The 15,629-nt window shown below is 40.9% G+C and overlaps 2 protein-coding genes across 2 annotated transcripts; one reads left to right on the forward strand and one right to left on the reverse strand.

Moving 5' to 3' along the window:
- Positions 1–4,924: 4,924 nt before the first annotated feature.
- On the reverse strand, positions 4,925–6,086 carry LOC103708364 (hevamine-A-like). The gene has a single exon (XM_008793260.4). The coding sequence runs from the start codon at positions 6,017–6,019 to the stop codon at positions 5,138–5,140; it is 882 nt and encodes a 293-aa protein (XP_008791482.1). The 5' UTR covers positions 6,020–6,086; the 3' UTR covers positions 4,925–5,137.
- Positions 6,087–12,500: 6,414 nt separating this feature from the next.
- LOC103708363 lies at positions 12,501–14,033 on the forward strand. Its single transcript, XM_017843123.3, has one exon. The coding sequence runs from the start codon at positions 13,093–13,095 to the stop codon at positions 13,825–13,827; it is 735 nt and encodes a 244-aa protein (XP_017698612.1). The 5' UTR covers positions 12,501–13,092; the 3' UTR covers positions 13,828–14,033.
- The last annotated feature ends 1,596 nt before the right edge of the window (positions 14,034–15,629 follow it).

Raw genomic sequence — 15,629 nt, forward strand, 5'->3', positions numbered from 1 at the left:
TTTTTTTCTTCTCCTTTCTTCTGGGTTTCTCCAGAAGCGTCCGGGTGTCCCTCCCAGGCTCCCCTCCCCTCTTCCGGGTGTCCCTCCCCTCCCCTCCGGGCGTCCCTCCCCTCCTTTCTTCTCCGTTTCTCCTTCTCTCTTTTCCCCTCTTCCTTCTCCGTTTCTCCCTCTCTCTTTTCCCCTCTTTCTTCTCCGTTTCTCCCTCTCTCTTTTCCCCTCTTCTGGATAGGGTTGTCCCTCCCCCTCTTTCTTCTCCGTTTCTCCCTTTCTCTTTTCCCTCTTTGCCGACTCCTCCACCGGCGACGGCGGCGAGACTGCGACAGAGGAGGGTCGGGCCGCGGCCGGCGACGCGAATGCTAATGCCACGTGAGGAGTCCCTCGCACGGGAGGGTCGGGCCGCGGCCGGCGACGCCCGCGGCCGAGCCCGCGGCGCCCGTGGCGTCCTCGGCCGTGCCTGCGGCCGGCGCCCGTGCCGGCGGTGCTCGCGGCCGAAGCCGGCGGCCGCCGCACGCGACGAGGTGAGTCCTTCCTTCATTCTTCTTTCTTCTCTTCTTCTTCTTTTCCTTCTTTCCTTCCTTCATTCTTCTCCGACGAACCGCCGGAACCGAGCTCGGCTGGCAGCTGCTCGTTCTTCTCTCCGACGGTCGACGGAGATAGGGACCGGGATGGGGATGGGGCAGGCTCGGGCTCGCCGCTCGGGCTCGGGCTCGGGCAAACGAGCTTCACGAGCCCAAGCCCGAGCCCGAGCTGTGCCGCCCGAGCCCGAGCCGAGGAGTTGGTGAAACGAGCCGAGCCGAGCCTGCGGAGGCTCGGGCTCGGCTCGGCTCGTTAACAGCCCTATTCGCCACCCCAACAAGCACAGACGGAAAGCAAAAAGCGCGAGTAGCGGCAGGTGGAAAGAATATTAGCATATTCCATTGCGATCCTTCTTTTCCCCCGAGTGCCGCAAGCAGTGAAGAACTTGTGGGCCCTTCAGCCTTTCATTGTCTTCTCTTTCTTTCTTCCTTACCTAACAAAGTTAGTCGTTTGAGCAATAGCCGCGTAGTTCCGGTGATGTGGATATCCTTCCCACGCTCTCTTTTCTTCATCAATTGTTACTATACAACTAACAAACATTTGTTGCATTTCATTATTTAAAAACAAGAAAAATGTTTGTTAAAAAGTTGCATTGGATATAGCTAGGAATTAAGTATGACACCATGGGAGAGACCTCCAAAAAAGTGAAGCCGTTAGGATGAACACATCGTGACATTAAAGTAATTGTGATCTTCGACGATGGATAATGTTAAATATGAGGTGCGACCAAGTTCACTATGAACGAGAAGTGGGAAGGAAAGTGAAATGGGCACGTGGCGTGCAAGGAGCTCTTTACCTGAGAACGGACGCGTCACTTTTAGGGTCGGAGGGTGATTATAGAACATCATTTCGAGACGCCAAAATCGGCGACATCTCCGCTTTGGTACTTTCCTTCGAATGGGTGTCGCCCACAATATTCGGACGCGGTAGGAGAGAAATTCGTGTGACGTGGACTGCACGCGACCTGAAGCCTCGTGGAGACGGAGCCGCGCCAAGCGACGGAAGCGTTGGGGTTGTCGCCACGTCAGCATGGGATTGGATTCGGTGTTTTCACCTGATTTACCGTCTTGTTTATTTATTTATTTTGGTGCCTTTCGAACTGTTTCCTCGTGAGCACAATCAACTACATCACTAAAAAAAAGATATACAAAGCAAAGAAAATTGAAGACTGTTGGGTCCAACACGATCAATCAACGAGACTAAGTCCTCCTCCAAAATGATATAGCTAGCCTGCAGAACATATCTCGCATACGATGTTAAATCACTGCTCATAATGACCCAGCAAACTGAGTGATGCTCTGATGGGTGCTGATAACCCTCTCATTCAATATTAACCTCAGCGTTCCTTATCCTCTTGACACCACTTTTTGTTCCTGAGATAAATTGGAGGCACCTCACTCCGCACTATTCAACATGTTCCCGCAATCCGTCACGCAGCACAAGGATATCATATCTTTTTTATTGAGAACTAGTGAAGCATAGTTATTTTCTTTTTTCGATCCATAAAATCCTGACCGGTCGAATCCAAAACTACTCTTGGGTAGTTATAAATATAGGCCCAGCTCAATCTTTAATCTTATAATTTTGCTGGTTGCACCAGCACAACTCACCAATTTTATAAAATTTTCAGCCCAACCATTCAAAAAAATCTTTAGATTTGGAAATCACTTAATTTATTATTGTTTTTTAGTCTTCATTGTTTAATAAATAGCTTTCTATACATATAGAGAAAACAAACAAATTAAGTAATTATGGATATTACTTAGTTCAATATACGCTATAGAAGAGCATTCTCTTTAAAGTAGAATTTGCTCTAGTTGTTTGTTGCCTATTTCCAAAATACAATGAATTGCATCTTGTTTTTCTTGAAATACACTCTAATAAAAGAGACTCCTCAAAGAGCACTCTAATAAAGGAAAATTTAGGTTGAATTTAAACCAACCAAATCCAGATGCCGCGACACACTCACCGGGTCCTTAGACATCTTTATTCCTTCACATGATCCATGGAATCAGATGCATTTTTTGTGAAAATGCAAGCAAAGGAGAGAGAAATAAAAACTAAGCTTTATCCACTCATATCTAGGATAAGAATTTATATTTAAATAGATCTTTGTTTATTTTTATATTGGATATGGGACTATTCTTAAAACTTCAGAATTTGGAATTAAATATTTAACAAGAAACCAATAGAAAGAACCTACAATTGATCATAAAAAATATTCATTAGTTAAGTAAGAAAATGTAATAGTCATTAAGCGAAAAAGGCTACCTATTCTTGTTACAGAAAGATATTCAAGCACTCATGGATATAGAATATGTAGACTTGGTTGATGCCATATACATGGGTCGTCTTCATGGGCCATTACCCAAACAACGTATTCTCGTTCCACCATTAAAACCATATGATATTATTCCAACGTGCAAACCTCGTCGCGCTGTGGATGGAGAAGTATTACCGCATGCCTTGACGCAATACGTCCTGGCTGATCAAAAGTTCACCTTCTTAAGTGGTATAAAACAAGCCAAGCTTCACCCCTGGACGATGCATGATATTATTATACGAATAAGAGAAGAGCACCTACACCTACGCCTAAGAAGACAACAAGTTCATCATCAACCGGAAGACAGCCATCCAACAGATGTTTCAAGAGTCTTTAGCCAAGCTCGAACTCTTTTCAAAAAGCTTGGAACTCATTCGCGAAGTCAGTAAACCCTGCTATACTCTAGTCTTAGAAGTACTTGTCTTGATTCACTCAAACAGTATCTTACTTATGAAGGCTCCCATGAAAAAATTCCTCAAAGATAGAAGCGATATGATTTTGGACCTAAGACAATTGAAGTAACGTAGGAATCCGTCTGTCTAGAATCTTTTTGAATTTATCCCTTTCCCTTTCCCATAGTTTTCCAACAACAAGAGATTTGAACAAGTCGCACTAGATCAAGCTCGTCATCCTAACCGGGCTTGCCGTGCAAAGGACTCAAGCTCATGGGCGTGAGGCTACTAACTATTTCAGGTGCAAACTCGGTCAGGCATAACTGAGCGCAAGCAATTGCCTGACCCGCCGTGCCGAACTCTTAAAACATAAGACACGTCTTTTGAGCGAAAATGCTTGGTCACAATTCATGGCAGAAGTTTGATCGTACAGCAACTGGGCTGAGTTCCCAGCAATTTCCTGGCCTGGGGCCGTCGGCTCATCTCTAGGAAAAGACGTAGACTTAGTCTACCTTTTCTTTGCAGTGAAATAAGGATTGGTGGCTTATTTCTTGCTTCTGTTTGATGGGATCACGATAGAAAAGATGGACCAAAAAAATTCTTAGAAAGAACAGATAGAAAAAGAATGCAACGAAGGATATATAGATGGAGAGCAGATTTCTATATTGATAAAATTGGACAAGAAACCCATGCCCCACCTTTTTTATTAACCCTATGCTATTAAATTTTATTACTAATTATTTTAATTTTAGTACTCCATAATTCTAAATTAAAAATTAGAAATATCTATTTTTTATATTTTTATTTAGTATTTTTAGTATATAGAATTAATTAATTATATGAATTAAATTATAAATTAATTAGTTATCTATATAGTAATATATATTAATTAATTAATTCATATATAATTAATTAATAAAATTATGTACGAAATCAAATTAAATATTTGTATATTATTTATATGATAATAAATTATAAAGATTATAAAATTATATATTACTCTATTTCTTTAGTATAAATAAGTATTATAAATTAATAGCAATATTTTTTTATCAAAGAATAATTGGGTAAGAATGTTATTCAAATATTATGCATTGTCCTTTTCACTCTCTCTATACCAAATAGATTAGAAAATTATATTCATCTATCCTTCCATGTTTTCCCAAATATACAGAAGGATGGATGAAAGATTCATTCTAAATATAGGGTTAGGACTGTCCCAAACATCCAATTCTCTTTAAGAAAGTTTTTCCATATAACAAAGTCGAACGTTCAACGATCTATGGAATTATCAATCTTAAGCAAACTTGGGAAGTGAAAGCTTAAAATCGTTCAGCATGTTTGGAAATGGGAAGCCGTTACTTCCCCTTCCTAGATCAGTCAATGGTGTTTATTTGGAAAATTTCACATTCGAACAAATTGGATTTCAAGAATATCTTATAATATTCCAATATAAGTAATTTATATGAGGAAATTACATGTATCTAGAACGCTGCACAAAAGTATCGACTGCTTTGGAAGTTATCCACGAGGATTGTTCGCGTCGAACTAATAAAAGAGCTGTAGTTAACTGGTGAGACTTTGTCCGGTCAAAGTGGGTGAACAAACAAGCATCCATGCGACTCGCATCACGTACATTTGACTTTATTTATTTGTTTATTTTCTTTTTCAAGAAAGGTCACTTAATTCTTTTAGTAAAAAGAGGAATCCATATCACTTCTTTATTTCCAAAACATATTTAATTGATTTCAGATTGGATCTTTCTTGGCAAGCAACCTGCTTGTCATTATTTTAGTAAACATGACCATAAGTATAGACCTCCTTGTATATATGTATGGGACGCAATTCAAACGCTATTCTTCACGGTGGCACTGTAGTTGTTCAGCACATCGTAGTACCGGCTCCAGATCATTATCCCACCATACTTTGGCCCCTGAATTGCCGGCAGAACCTGAGAAATCAGCACGTCGGGAGGAATGTACCCACCACTCGGGGCCGCATCGGGCGACGCCGGCAAGCCCAAGAAAAAGCTGGTCGCCGTCACGCTCGATATCCAGGTGTTCCACGCACTGGTCAAATTGTCGATGCTCCCCGACGAGTACTGGCACTGTGCGTTGTTGTAAAATTGGATCCAGACATAGTCGAAAAGCCCGGTCTGCAGCGCCGTGTTGAGGTGCGCGTCGGGGTACGGGCACTGCGGCGCCGCCGTGAGGTAGACCTTGTTTCCCTGGCTGCTGAACTGCGACAGAGCCTGTGCAAGGGTGTCGAAGAAGTCTCCGTTGGTTGCCTCGATGTCGAAGTCGATGCCGTCGAGGACGGCGGCTCCGAGGGGACGAGAGGAGGAGCTGCCGCCAAGGAAGTTGTCCCAGAGGTACTGGGCGACGTTCTGGGCGTCGTCGGTGGAGGAGAGGGAGTAGCTTCCGGAGGCGCCGCCGAGGGAAAGGAACACCTTGACGCCCTGGGACTGGCAGGACTGGATGTCGGAGGTGAGGCTGGTGCAGGTGCCGGCGGAGGGGTCGCAGTGGCCTGCGAGGTTGAGGACGGGGGTCTGGCCGTTGCCGAATGTGGTGAGGAAGGCGAGGTTGACGTAGGAGTAGAGGCCGGAGGCGCAGGTGTCGGCGAGGGTGCCCTCGTTGCCGTTCTGGCCCCAGTAGACAGCGATGCTGCCTGCATGGGAGCCGGCGACTAGGGCGAGGAGGAGGAGGGGGAGGAGGAGGTTGGTGGCCATGGTGAATGTAACTATGTAAGAGGAGAGGAAAGCTAATGGGGCTTCTCTTCTCCCTGGGTTGAGGGAATGGGAGAGAGCTCGTGCCTCTTATAACGGGTGAGGGGTGGTGTGAATTGGTTCTTTTCCTCCCCCGTTCGGATAGACTTGGAAGACTAAAGCTTCATTGACCCGGAATCGGCGGGTAAGATGGCATGCATGCATCAGCAAAAATTTTTACATACATATCCTCTTAAATATTAAAATTTATATAAATATATCTTTTTAAAAATATTATTTATATGTATATTTTATAAAATACTTATTTTGTGTGCATACTATTTTTTTTTTCTTTTTTCTTGCATATATACCTATGTTATTTAGCACTATTAAAAAAATTTCTGGTTGAAAATTGAAATGACGAAAATAATCTTAATAGGTAAAAATGCAAAAAAAATACTGATAAGGGTATATATGTAAATAGTAATTTTGAAGAGTATTCATGCAATTTTACAATTTAGAAGAGTATAAATGCAAAAAAAAATGATTGTTGCATAAATACTCTCATAAATATTTGAATTTGCATGCATACCTTTTTAGATTTTTATTTACATGCATGCCCTTACAAAATATTATTTTTGTATAAATATCGTTAACATAGCAATTTAGCTGACATGATTAGTGAAAGAATTTTCATAATTCTTTTTATTATCTAATTGTCGAATTAATATTTTTTGAGTAATATTTTTACAGAAAATATTGAATAGCAGGCATTAAACTAAAATCCAAGTATTAAAATAAGTTGAAATAGATAAAAATAAAAATAATTTTTTTATGTAAACACTCCTAAATATGTGAAATTATATGAATATCTTCAAATAGTAATTATTTATATATATATCCTTATAAATATTTTTTTTACATGTCTATCTATTAAGAATATTTGAGTTATTTCTAATTTTAAACCACTAGTTTTTTAAAGGCGTGATATGCATGTAAAATAAGGGTTTTGAAACGATATTCATACAAAGTTGAATATTTAGAAGCATATGTATGCAAAAAATTCTAAACTTAATTATTTAGGAGGCTCTATTTGCATCACCCCAGTCCCCTAAGATGAGGCCGCTACAGCATGGCAAGACTGCAAGAAAAAAGATTTCGCTGCTACCAACATGAACCTGCGAGTCGATGCAATTCTCATGGAGCGAAGTAAGAAAATTCATAGCCATGTATGACCGAGCATGGCATCAAATTCTTTCAAAGTATCGTTGATGGCTCTCTGTACTTATATTTTAACAAGTCTAACGAAATTGAAATGCTATCATATAGGCCGCTCAATAGGCGGAACTTCTCCTTTTCAAAACAAGAAAAAGAGCCTACTTTTGAGGAGGAGGAGAACCATGCACAAACGTCAGTATCAATTTGTCACGTTAATCCTGTGTGAAAGAAAGAGGTTAAACTTGATAAAGATGACGAAGAACAAGAACAAGAACAACCAGAAAGTTGAGTTGTCATTATCAATTTGTCATGATTAGTTAAACTTGTGTCCTTGAATTATCATCATCAATTTGTCGCCAGCTAAACTTGTGTTCTCGTAACAGCCTGCACCAATTGTTGGTCGCTAAACTTGTGTTATCAATTTGTCGCTAGTTAAGCTTGTGTCCTTGTCACTGGTTAAACTTGTGTCTATCAATTTGTCACTAGTTAAACTTGTATCCCTGTAACAGCAACTTGAATTATCATTATCAATTTGTCACTAGTTAAACTTGTGTCCTTGAAATATCACTATCAAGTTTACTGGTTAAACTTGTGTCCTTGTAGCAACCTAGACCAATAAGAATAAGAACAACTAGAAACTTGAGTTATCATTATCAATTTGTTACTGGTTAAACTTGTGTTCATGTCGCGCGCTAGTTAAACTTGTGTTCTCGAACTATCATTATCAATTTGTCACGGATTAACCTTGTGTCCTTGTGAGAGCCTTTTCCAACTGTCACTGGTTAAACTTGTGTCCTTGAATTATCATTATCAATTTGTCACTGGTTAAACTCGCATCCTTGTAGCAGCCTGGCCCGATTTGGTCCTGTATAAGCCAATTAGTCAGGGAGACCAAGTAATACAAGCACGAAGTGGGCAAGGTATAACCTGAAGACAAAGCAACAAGGGTTTGGCAGGGTCCCCCTACTTTATTATTGAACATCAAATAAACTTGAACGGATAAGAAATGGTTAAAAAAATGGATAACCATGAGCTTGGAACAAGTGAGTCATCAAGTACGCGACAACATTATCTTCTCTTTTTCCAAAAAGCCAGCTTGACGGCCAGCTTTTATTATTATTATTACTATTATTATTATTTTTAATGTAATGGGACGCAAAAGAAGCCACCCATTGAACCTGCAACCTCTTCGCCATCTAGAAGCGGTCGCCTACGCGGACCTTTGACGTGGAAAAGGTCGCAGTGGGAGTGCTTAAAACGTGGAATTCGGGCTTTCATTCCACAGGAAGCGACATCGTGCTGCCGAATCTTGAGAGTTGAAGCAAAGCCACACCTTCCTGCCAGAATTTGGATCCAGAATTCCACAGCGACATTCACGCAAGCACTAACTTTTTTTTTTATTATTTTCTTTTAAATTTAGATCCAATACACCCTAGAAGGCATGAGCAATAATAATACGAACGCGTGTAAGAATCAATATATACATTAAAAAGCATCGAAAATTTTTGTTTTTTGTAGTGAGTTGGAGATAAAGTATATAACTCCTAAGCCGTCATCTGGGTTTATTACGTATTATGGTCGCACGAACATTAAAACGGTGCCCTAAAGTTCATACAAGATCTATAGATGGATACTTTTTCAATGAACTTTATAAATTTAAATCAATAGATTATAGACAAAAGGATCCAACTACTAAGTCCATCATAATCAAGTAATTCAAATATTCAAATACAAAATTTTAACTGTTTATTGACATTAGAAAATAAACTAGCTAACTAGCTAATGACTATTGTTCGAACTTCACACCAACCCATCCAAAATCTAAACTTCCTATGACTATAAAAAAATATGCAACAAGAGATGTGAGTTTTACGGCCCAGTAAGAATTCTTGTGCACTGGCATGCATGATTATAGATATTTTTTTCATATAAATATATGAATGCTAATGATCAAAATAAGTAAAATGCAATAATTTTTATGATAGTTTTCGTATTATTATATTTTGATCATGTATACTTGTCATTGATAGTATGATGAATGCATATACAAATATAACTTATATTTGCACAATTAGACTAATAAATGTGGTACTCTAGATTAATCATGTTATGCTGATTACCCCGTTATGGGTGGAAAGCGTTTAGTTTCACATCGGTTATTCGCTAGATAGATATTAGGTTGTTTGGGGGGGGGGGGTGCACCGAATTTAGTCCCACATTGACCGTTCAGCGGAAAGGTCTGTGCGTTAAATGGGGGGCTCAATAACCTCTTCTCGCCGAGGCGCCTTTTGGGGACAAAACCGTGAAGGACGCCCAAGCCCCCTATGCGAGCTCCGCGCCCGCAGGTGGGTGCGCACCCCGTGCGAGCTCCGTGCCCACAGGGTCCAGAGCGGACAATACCTCGGTGGGAACGCATTCGCTTTCCCTGCGCGGCTCGGTTTGGGACTATGCTGTTGTCGGGGTGAAAATCCCGCAACATAGGTATTTATGCATGACTAAGTAATTCAAATAATACCTTCCAACTAGCTATTTTAAGTGTGGTTCTCTGTTGTTACAAATAGTATCAGAGCGGAGGTTGACCACGAGCCAATCTGTATGTGTTGATAGACTAGCAACAAAGTTGTATTCTAATGGACCGGTCTAATCCTCCTAGTCACCAAAAGTTAGCTTCCACGCATCAAACGCCGCCTACAATTTGGCCTGTTCTATGACCAGCTGGATTGATTCCAAGAATGCGTCAATATGGTACATTCGTTGTTTAAGAAAAGAGAGATGTTTTGAAAACGAAGTTTTAGCAACCGTATTTGACAAAATAACAAAGTTTTAACGGAAAAAAAAAAAAATCAAGGCACGGCTTGTCAGTTTTAAGGAGAAAAAATAATCAGGCCACGGCTTGTCAGTTTTAAATTGGCCGTGGCATCTCCTGTGTTCTTCCAACTTTGCCTCTGCCACCGTGTTTTGAACTTATAACATGTCGCTCCAAAACTTCTAAATAGAAAGTGTCATTTGGGTTTGTTTAAATTTTTTGGTCCTACAACCAGTATATGGGACTAAACACATACTCATATGAGTCTCTCATATACATACTCTTTTGAGCCTGGGTATTCTCGTCAGACTAGAGGTCTAAATCAATGCAAATCCGATCACAAATGCTACAAATCTAATCATATATACCATGGCTAGCCCATGGTCAACTTAAATAAGCTTGTGGTAAAGTATCTTCTAATCCACATAGGTTATGATAATTCAATAGCAATTTAAGGCCTTATTCAAAAAAAAAAAACTATGGATGTTATTTGAGTTTCTTGATCCTATATAAATATTCAAAATTTGTCTAGTGCATAGCCAAAATGGAACTAAAAATACACCCATAGATCCTTACATTATCAGTGAAAGCCGGTGATATATAATAGTTATTACTGCACCTTTATCCATGGCAACTTGAAGAGGAAACTTTTCCACTATTGCACCTGCAAAGTGACCCTCAATGAAAGCACAAAATATGCAAGATCTTGCTATCAAAACTCGATCCAAAGTCTTAAAGAGCACTAATTTCATGCAGAAGGAAGAAAGAACAAAGGCCATTAGAGTTGTCCAATGGTAGGACTCTCTAATGCTTAAGTTAGTAAAGAGGATTTTGAAGAATGAAGAAGAATAAATCCGGGTAATGAATCAGAAAAAAAAAGGACCTTACGTACTTGATATGTCGCCCCTTTTTCTAGACATGGAGTCCTCGCCCACCGGTGTTCAACTTCGAAGTCCCAAGCCTGATGAAAAATAACCCATGGTCATCCTTATCCAATTCAACCCATAAAGATTTGTCCAACTAAAATAAGGTCCTCTTTCTCTTTAGTGTCATGCATCGGCCTCGAGGTTGGATTTGGGCTATATTACATATTTGTCTGTATAACTACCCAAGATGTACTCAGTAAATAACTCATGTGAAACTAAACACATGCCTGCACGGGTCATCACATACCCTTTCCATTTAAGCCCCAGTATTCTCGTCAAGTTAAGAATCCACATCTATTCAAATCCAATCATAAATACTATGCAAATCCAATTACAAAACACCATGATCAGCTTGTGATCACCTTACATATACCCATGTTGCGGTGTCCCCAATTCCACATAGATAATAGTTCAAGTATGTTCAGATACTATTTGTAACAATCCAAAACTTCATCCAAAAAACCTAGCCAAAAAGTATTATTTAGATTATTTGATCTTGTATAAGTATCCAAAATTTATCTAGCGAATAACCAATATTGGACTAAACACACATCCGCATGAATCCTCGCAGATGACAAGATGGGCCACACAAGGAATGTACAAAACAAGACAAATGCAACCCCACAAAGGATGACAGAAGAGCGAGATGAGGGAGGAATGGCCTGAACCAGATAGATCAATGGGGAGGGCCAGGAGGATCGATCCAAGCAGCAACATCATAAAGTCCAACAGCAGACATGACCATCCGGCCAATTCAAATCACTTGTAAGTAGCTCGAGCTCGGGAAGGATTCGAGCTAGCTAAGAGTGGAAAAATTGTGATAGATAGAGCATCACCAATGAAGACAAGAAAAGGAGCACCTGGCACACCTTTAGAGATTGTATGGCCAAGAACAAATGATGAGTCATCAATCACCACCACCATCACCATCGATCATCATCTCCTCATTCTCAAGTATAAATCTCATTGGCAATGCAAATTTCCTAATCTATGAACTCTCATTGTGATGCAAATCTCAAGTATAGATCCTATTGACAATGCAAATTTCCTACTCAAGAAACTTGTTGCGAGCTTGTGCTAGTTATCCTAAAGCTAGAGCTTAACATACTTTTATGGAGGAAAGAGCTTATTATGCTTGTTACCTTTTAACAAAAGGTTATTTGCAGGAATTGTTTTTAATTAGAATTTAGTGGCTAGAAATCAAAACTTTTTATCTAGTTCTACAAATTGTGTGAGCAATGATGCGACGACAAACAACTCTCCTAGACAACCTTAATGAGACATCATATGCTCTCCTGTAATTTCTGCATGCAGTAGCTGTCATTCAAAGCCTTACCTGACCGTTTAGGGCTAAACTTTCCTGTATATTAGAATTTTGTTATCAAGATCTCATCTAATTGTCCTAGTTTCTAGATGGCATCAAGCAAAATAATCTGAAGACTTCGCAATGACACAACATCAAGTTGGTAACAAAATTATCTCGATAGAAAGGATGATTTATACATTCTACTAAGTTATTTGATATTTCTTTTAAATTTCTCACTTCAAAATCAATTAGCGGACAATCCGGCCAGTTTAACATACATTATATGGAGTTCCCACTTTGAATAGTTACAAGCAGCACATTGGCCATATTTTTTTCCTCTAAACTCAAAACCTAAATAAAACAGGTTTTGCTTTCATTTACGTTCTCTTGCCATCATTTAGTGTGAGACACGAATATAGAGGCAACCGGCGTTGGCCCAACCCACATGCTTCTCGACCCAACTTGCATCCTTAGTGGGCCGGGCTAATATTTTAACTCGTACACAGCTCCGAAAGCGAACAGTTAATGATCCAACGGTGGATTGGCTCGAAGGAAAGCGAATCCTTCTTTTTCGCGCGAAGGATGCAAGTTGGATCCCCCAAGGACTCTTAGCTGCGTTCAAGTAACCGCGATTACATACAGCTGGAGCACGCCTGGTCGCCGCTTTTTAAACCCCTAACGCCTCCTAAACCCCTCTCCAATCACACCGCGCTTAGCAAGAAATAAAGGCATCCTCGCCTCCTCCTCCTCCTCTCTCCCCCTTTCCTGAAAACCCTTCCCTTCTTGAAACCCAGGCGAGCGAACGCCGCCGATAGCGGCGGCCCCCGGCGCGAGCGTCGGCATGGACTACCACTTCCTGGAGATCAACCTTATATGCGCCCAGGGACTGAAGCCGCCAGCCGGATTTCGCCGCGCCCAGGCCTACGCCGTCGCCTGGGTGGATCCCGCCTTCAAGCTCCGCACCCGCGTCGACCGCACCGGCGGCGAGAATCCTACCTGGAACGACAAGTTCATCTTCCACGTCCCCGCCGGCTTCCTCGCCGACGACTCCTCGTCCGCCGTCTCCGTCGAGATATATGCTACCGCCGGCTGGATCCTCACCGACTCCCTTCTCGGAACCGTCCGCCTCCTCGTCGGCAACCTCCGCCTGCTCTCCCGCCGCGACGGCTGCCCCGTCTTCGACGCCGTTGGCATCCGCCGCCCCTCCGGCCGCCTCCACGGCGTACTCAATGTAGGCGCCATGCTCCTCCGCCGCGTCCCCCTCGTCGCCGCCGAGGTCCTGGGCGCCTGCCCCGCTGTTAGCTACCTCTCCCTCATGGGCGAGAAGGGTTTCAAGATCAGGCGCCGCCAGGCGGCGGCGCCGAGGGACGACCCCGCCGCCGGGAAGGATCCGGCGCTTAAGCAGTGGAACGGAGAGACGATATCGTCAGACGGCGGGGTTGAGGCTGAGGAGATATCGGACGGTAGGGTGGTGCCGTGCGGGCCCTGCTTCCTGGGGTTCCCGAGGCGGATCCATCGGAGCCCATCTGATCAGATCTTGCAGCTCTCCTCGACCGAGGAGAGCCCTGGTCGATGATGGACTGTCCTGATCTCTGAGCCACCGCCGCTGTTGATTCGTCTCTCTCCGTTTTATTCGTTTAGTTTGTTTTTGCTTGCTTTTGTTATGAACTCATTGGTTATTCTTTAAATTTGCCAATTCTATTGGTGATTTTGTGGACATAAGAGACAACACATTGGATGATATATTTATGTAAATCTTAGTGTTAAGAAGTTTTGAGGTTTTGGGATGATTGAATTTGGGATTGGAATTTGGAATAGAAACTACGAGTGATGAATAGAAACTGCCTCCCGAGCTAATTGTAGTTACTAGGGTTGCGAAGGGGTTTAGCCGACCCATGTCTTGACCCTAATTTGTATTTGAAGATCTGTGAATTAAGCGAGCTAAAATTTGGCCCGCGGTCGGGTTTGAGTCATGTATCACTTCACTAGTTGTGGCTTTAAGTTGGGTCGGCAAATTATAAGCTTGTCGAACCAAATCCGATCTGACAAGATCCAAAAATCCGAATCATATAAACTTGTTCTTCTTCACTTTAAATAGCTTTCCTAACTTATTAAATAAGCTCTTAGTTAAACTAATTCCTCTTTTTTCATGTCAATAAATATATCTCTTTAAGTTTAATTTTGCCTAATTATACTCAAACATTTATATTTTGTTGTTTGTTTTGGTAGATTTCTATTTAGAACATGCTAAATACATCAATATATGCAATAAAAAGTCTTAGCTGGTAAATTTAAGAACAATCAATTACTTGGATGAAATAAAAAATTCTTAAATGAAAATTTAAGTTTAAGCTAGTTTTTTTTTTCTTATTTAATTTTTAATAACTTATATTTGATTATAATTTATATCTTAGTTATAAAAGAATAGGTAGATGCTTGACTCAAGTTGTAAAATTGACTTGATTCTATTTTGAACTTGAATATCTCATGTTGTGTTCAAGTAAAACTTGATCCCGGCCTGATCAGAATAACTCATTTAGTCTCTAATCCTTTCTATGGACTTGATCCGACCTGACTTAATCAGTTTATGGGCTAAATCCGGTAGGGAGACGAGCATGTTGGAAAAGTATGCTGGCAGGCAAAGGATATATAAGCCCATTATCTAGGCTAGATATATGTAAGAACATGCCACTGGCGTTAGGTTAGCCCAGAAGAGGATACTCGAAGAAAGTTAATTCAAATAGCATAGATTCAGGTATCTTGACCTTTAAGAACTTTTGTTATCGCCACACCGTCTGTGATGGATAGGGTTGGATAAGGTGTAGCTGAGCTATGATTGAAAATTTTTTACTATTACTGCCACTCTTAAGGTAGAGCTCTACTAGTAATCTAAAAGTAAGATAAATTAAAGATAAAATAAAAATAATTAAAGATAAATTAGATTTATTGATGTGTCGAGAGGTATCCTCTTCTAAAATATAATTCACTTATTTATACCAGCAAACAAATATCTATAATTGTCCATTCTAATGATGGTAGCTAACATCCGACATCTACTTTCTTGATAGTTTTGATAACTAGTACCAACTATCCCCCACCACACGTTGCTACGTTGTTCTAACCTTCTCATCTGCCAGACCAATAAGTAGGCTCAATCAGCCTTGACTCATCATGCCTCCATTTGGCCTGTTCTATAGTTTATCCTAACATTTTTTTTCTATTCGGCCTATAGCATGATATCTCTATGCTAACTTAGCGAATTTCTATATACTGTCTACTACTTAGCTTTATCTTTCGCTTGGATATTCACCTGAAATCTATTACACCTATCATATTCCAACATTACCGCATAGCTGAGCGAGCGCGTGCCCCTCATCC

Source organism: Phoenix dactylifera, chromosome 11, assembly GCF_009389715.1.
Source record: "Phoenix dactylifera cultivar Barhee BC4 chromosome 11, palm_55x_up_171113_PBpolish2nd_filt_p, whole genome shotgun sequence".
NCBI classification, from domain to species: Eukaryota; Viridiplantae; Streptophyta; class Magnoliopsida; order Arecales; family Arecaceae; genus Phoenix; species Phoenix dactylifera.

What these genes read in the sequence shown, in the direction of transcription:
- LOC103708364 (XM_008793260.4), bottom strand. Translation starts at nt 6,019, where the DNA reads ATGGCCACCAACCTCCTCCTCCCCCTCCTCCTCCTCGCCCTAGTCGCC.
- LOC103708363 (XM_017843123.3), top strand. Translation starts at nt 13,093, where the DNA reads ATGGACTACCACTTCCTGGAGATCAACCTTATATGCGCCCAGGGACTG.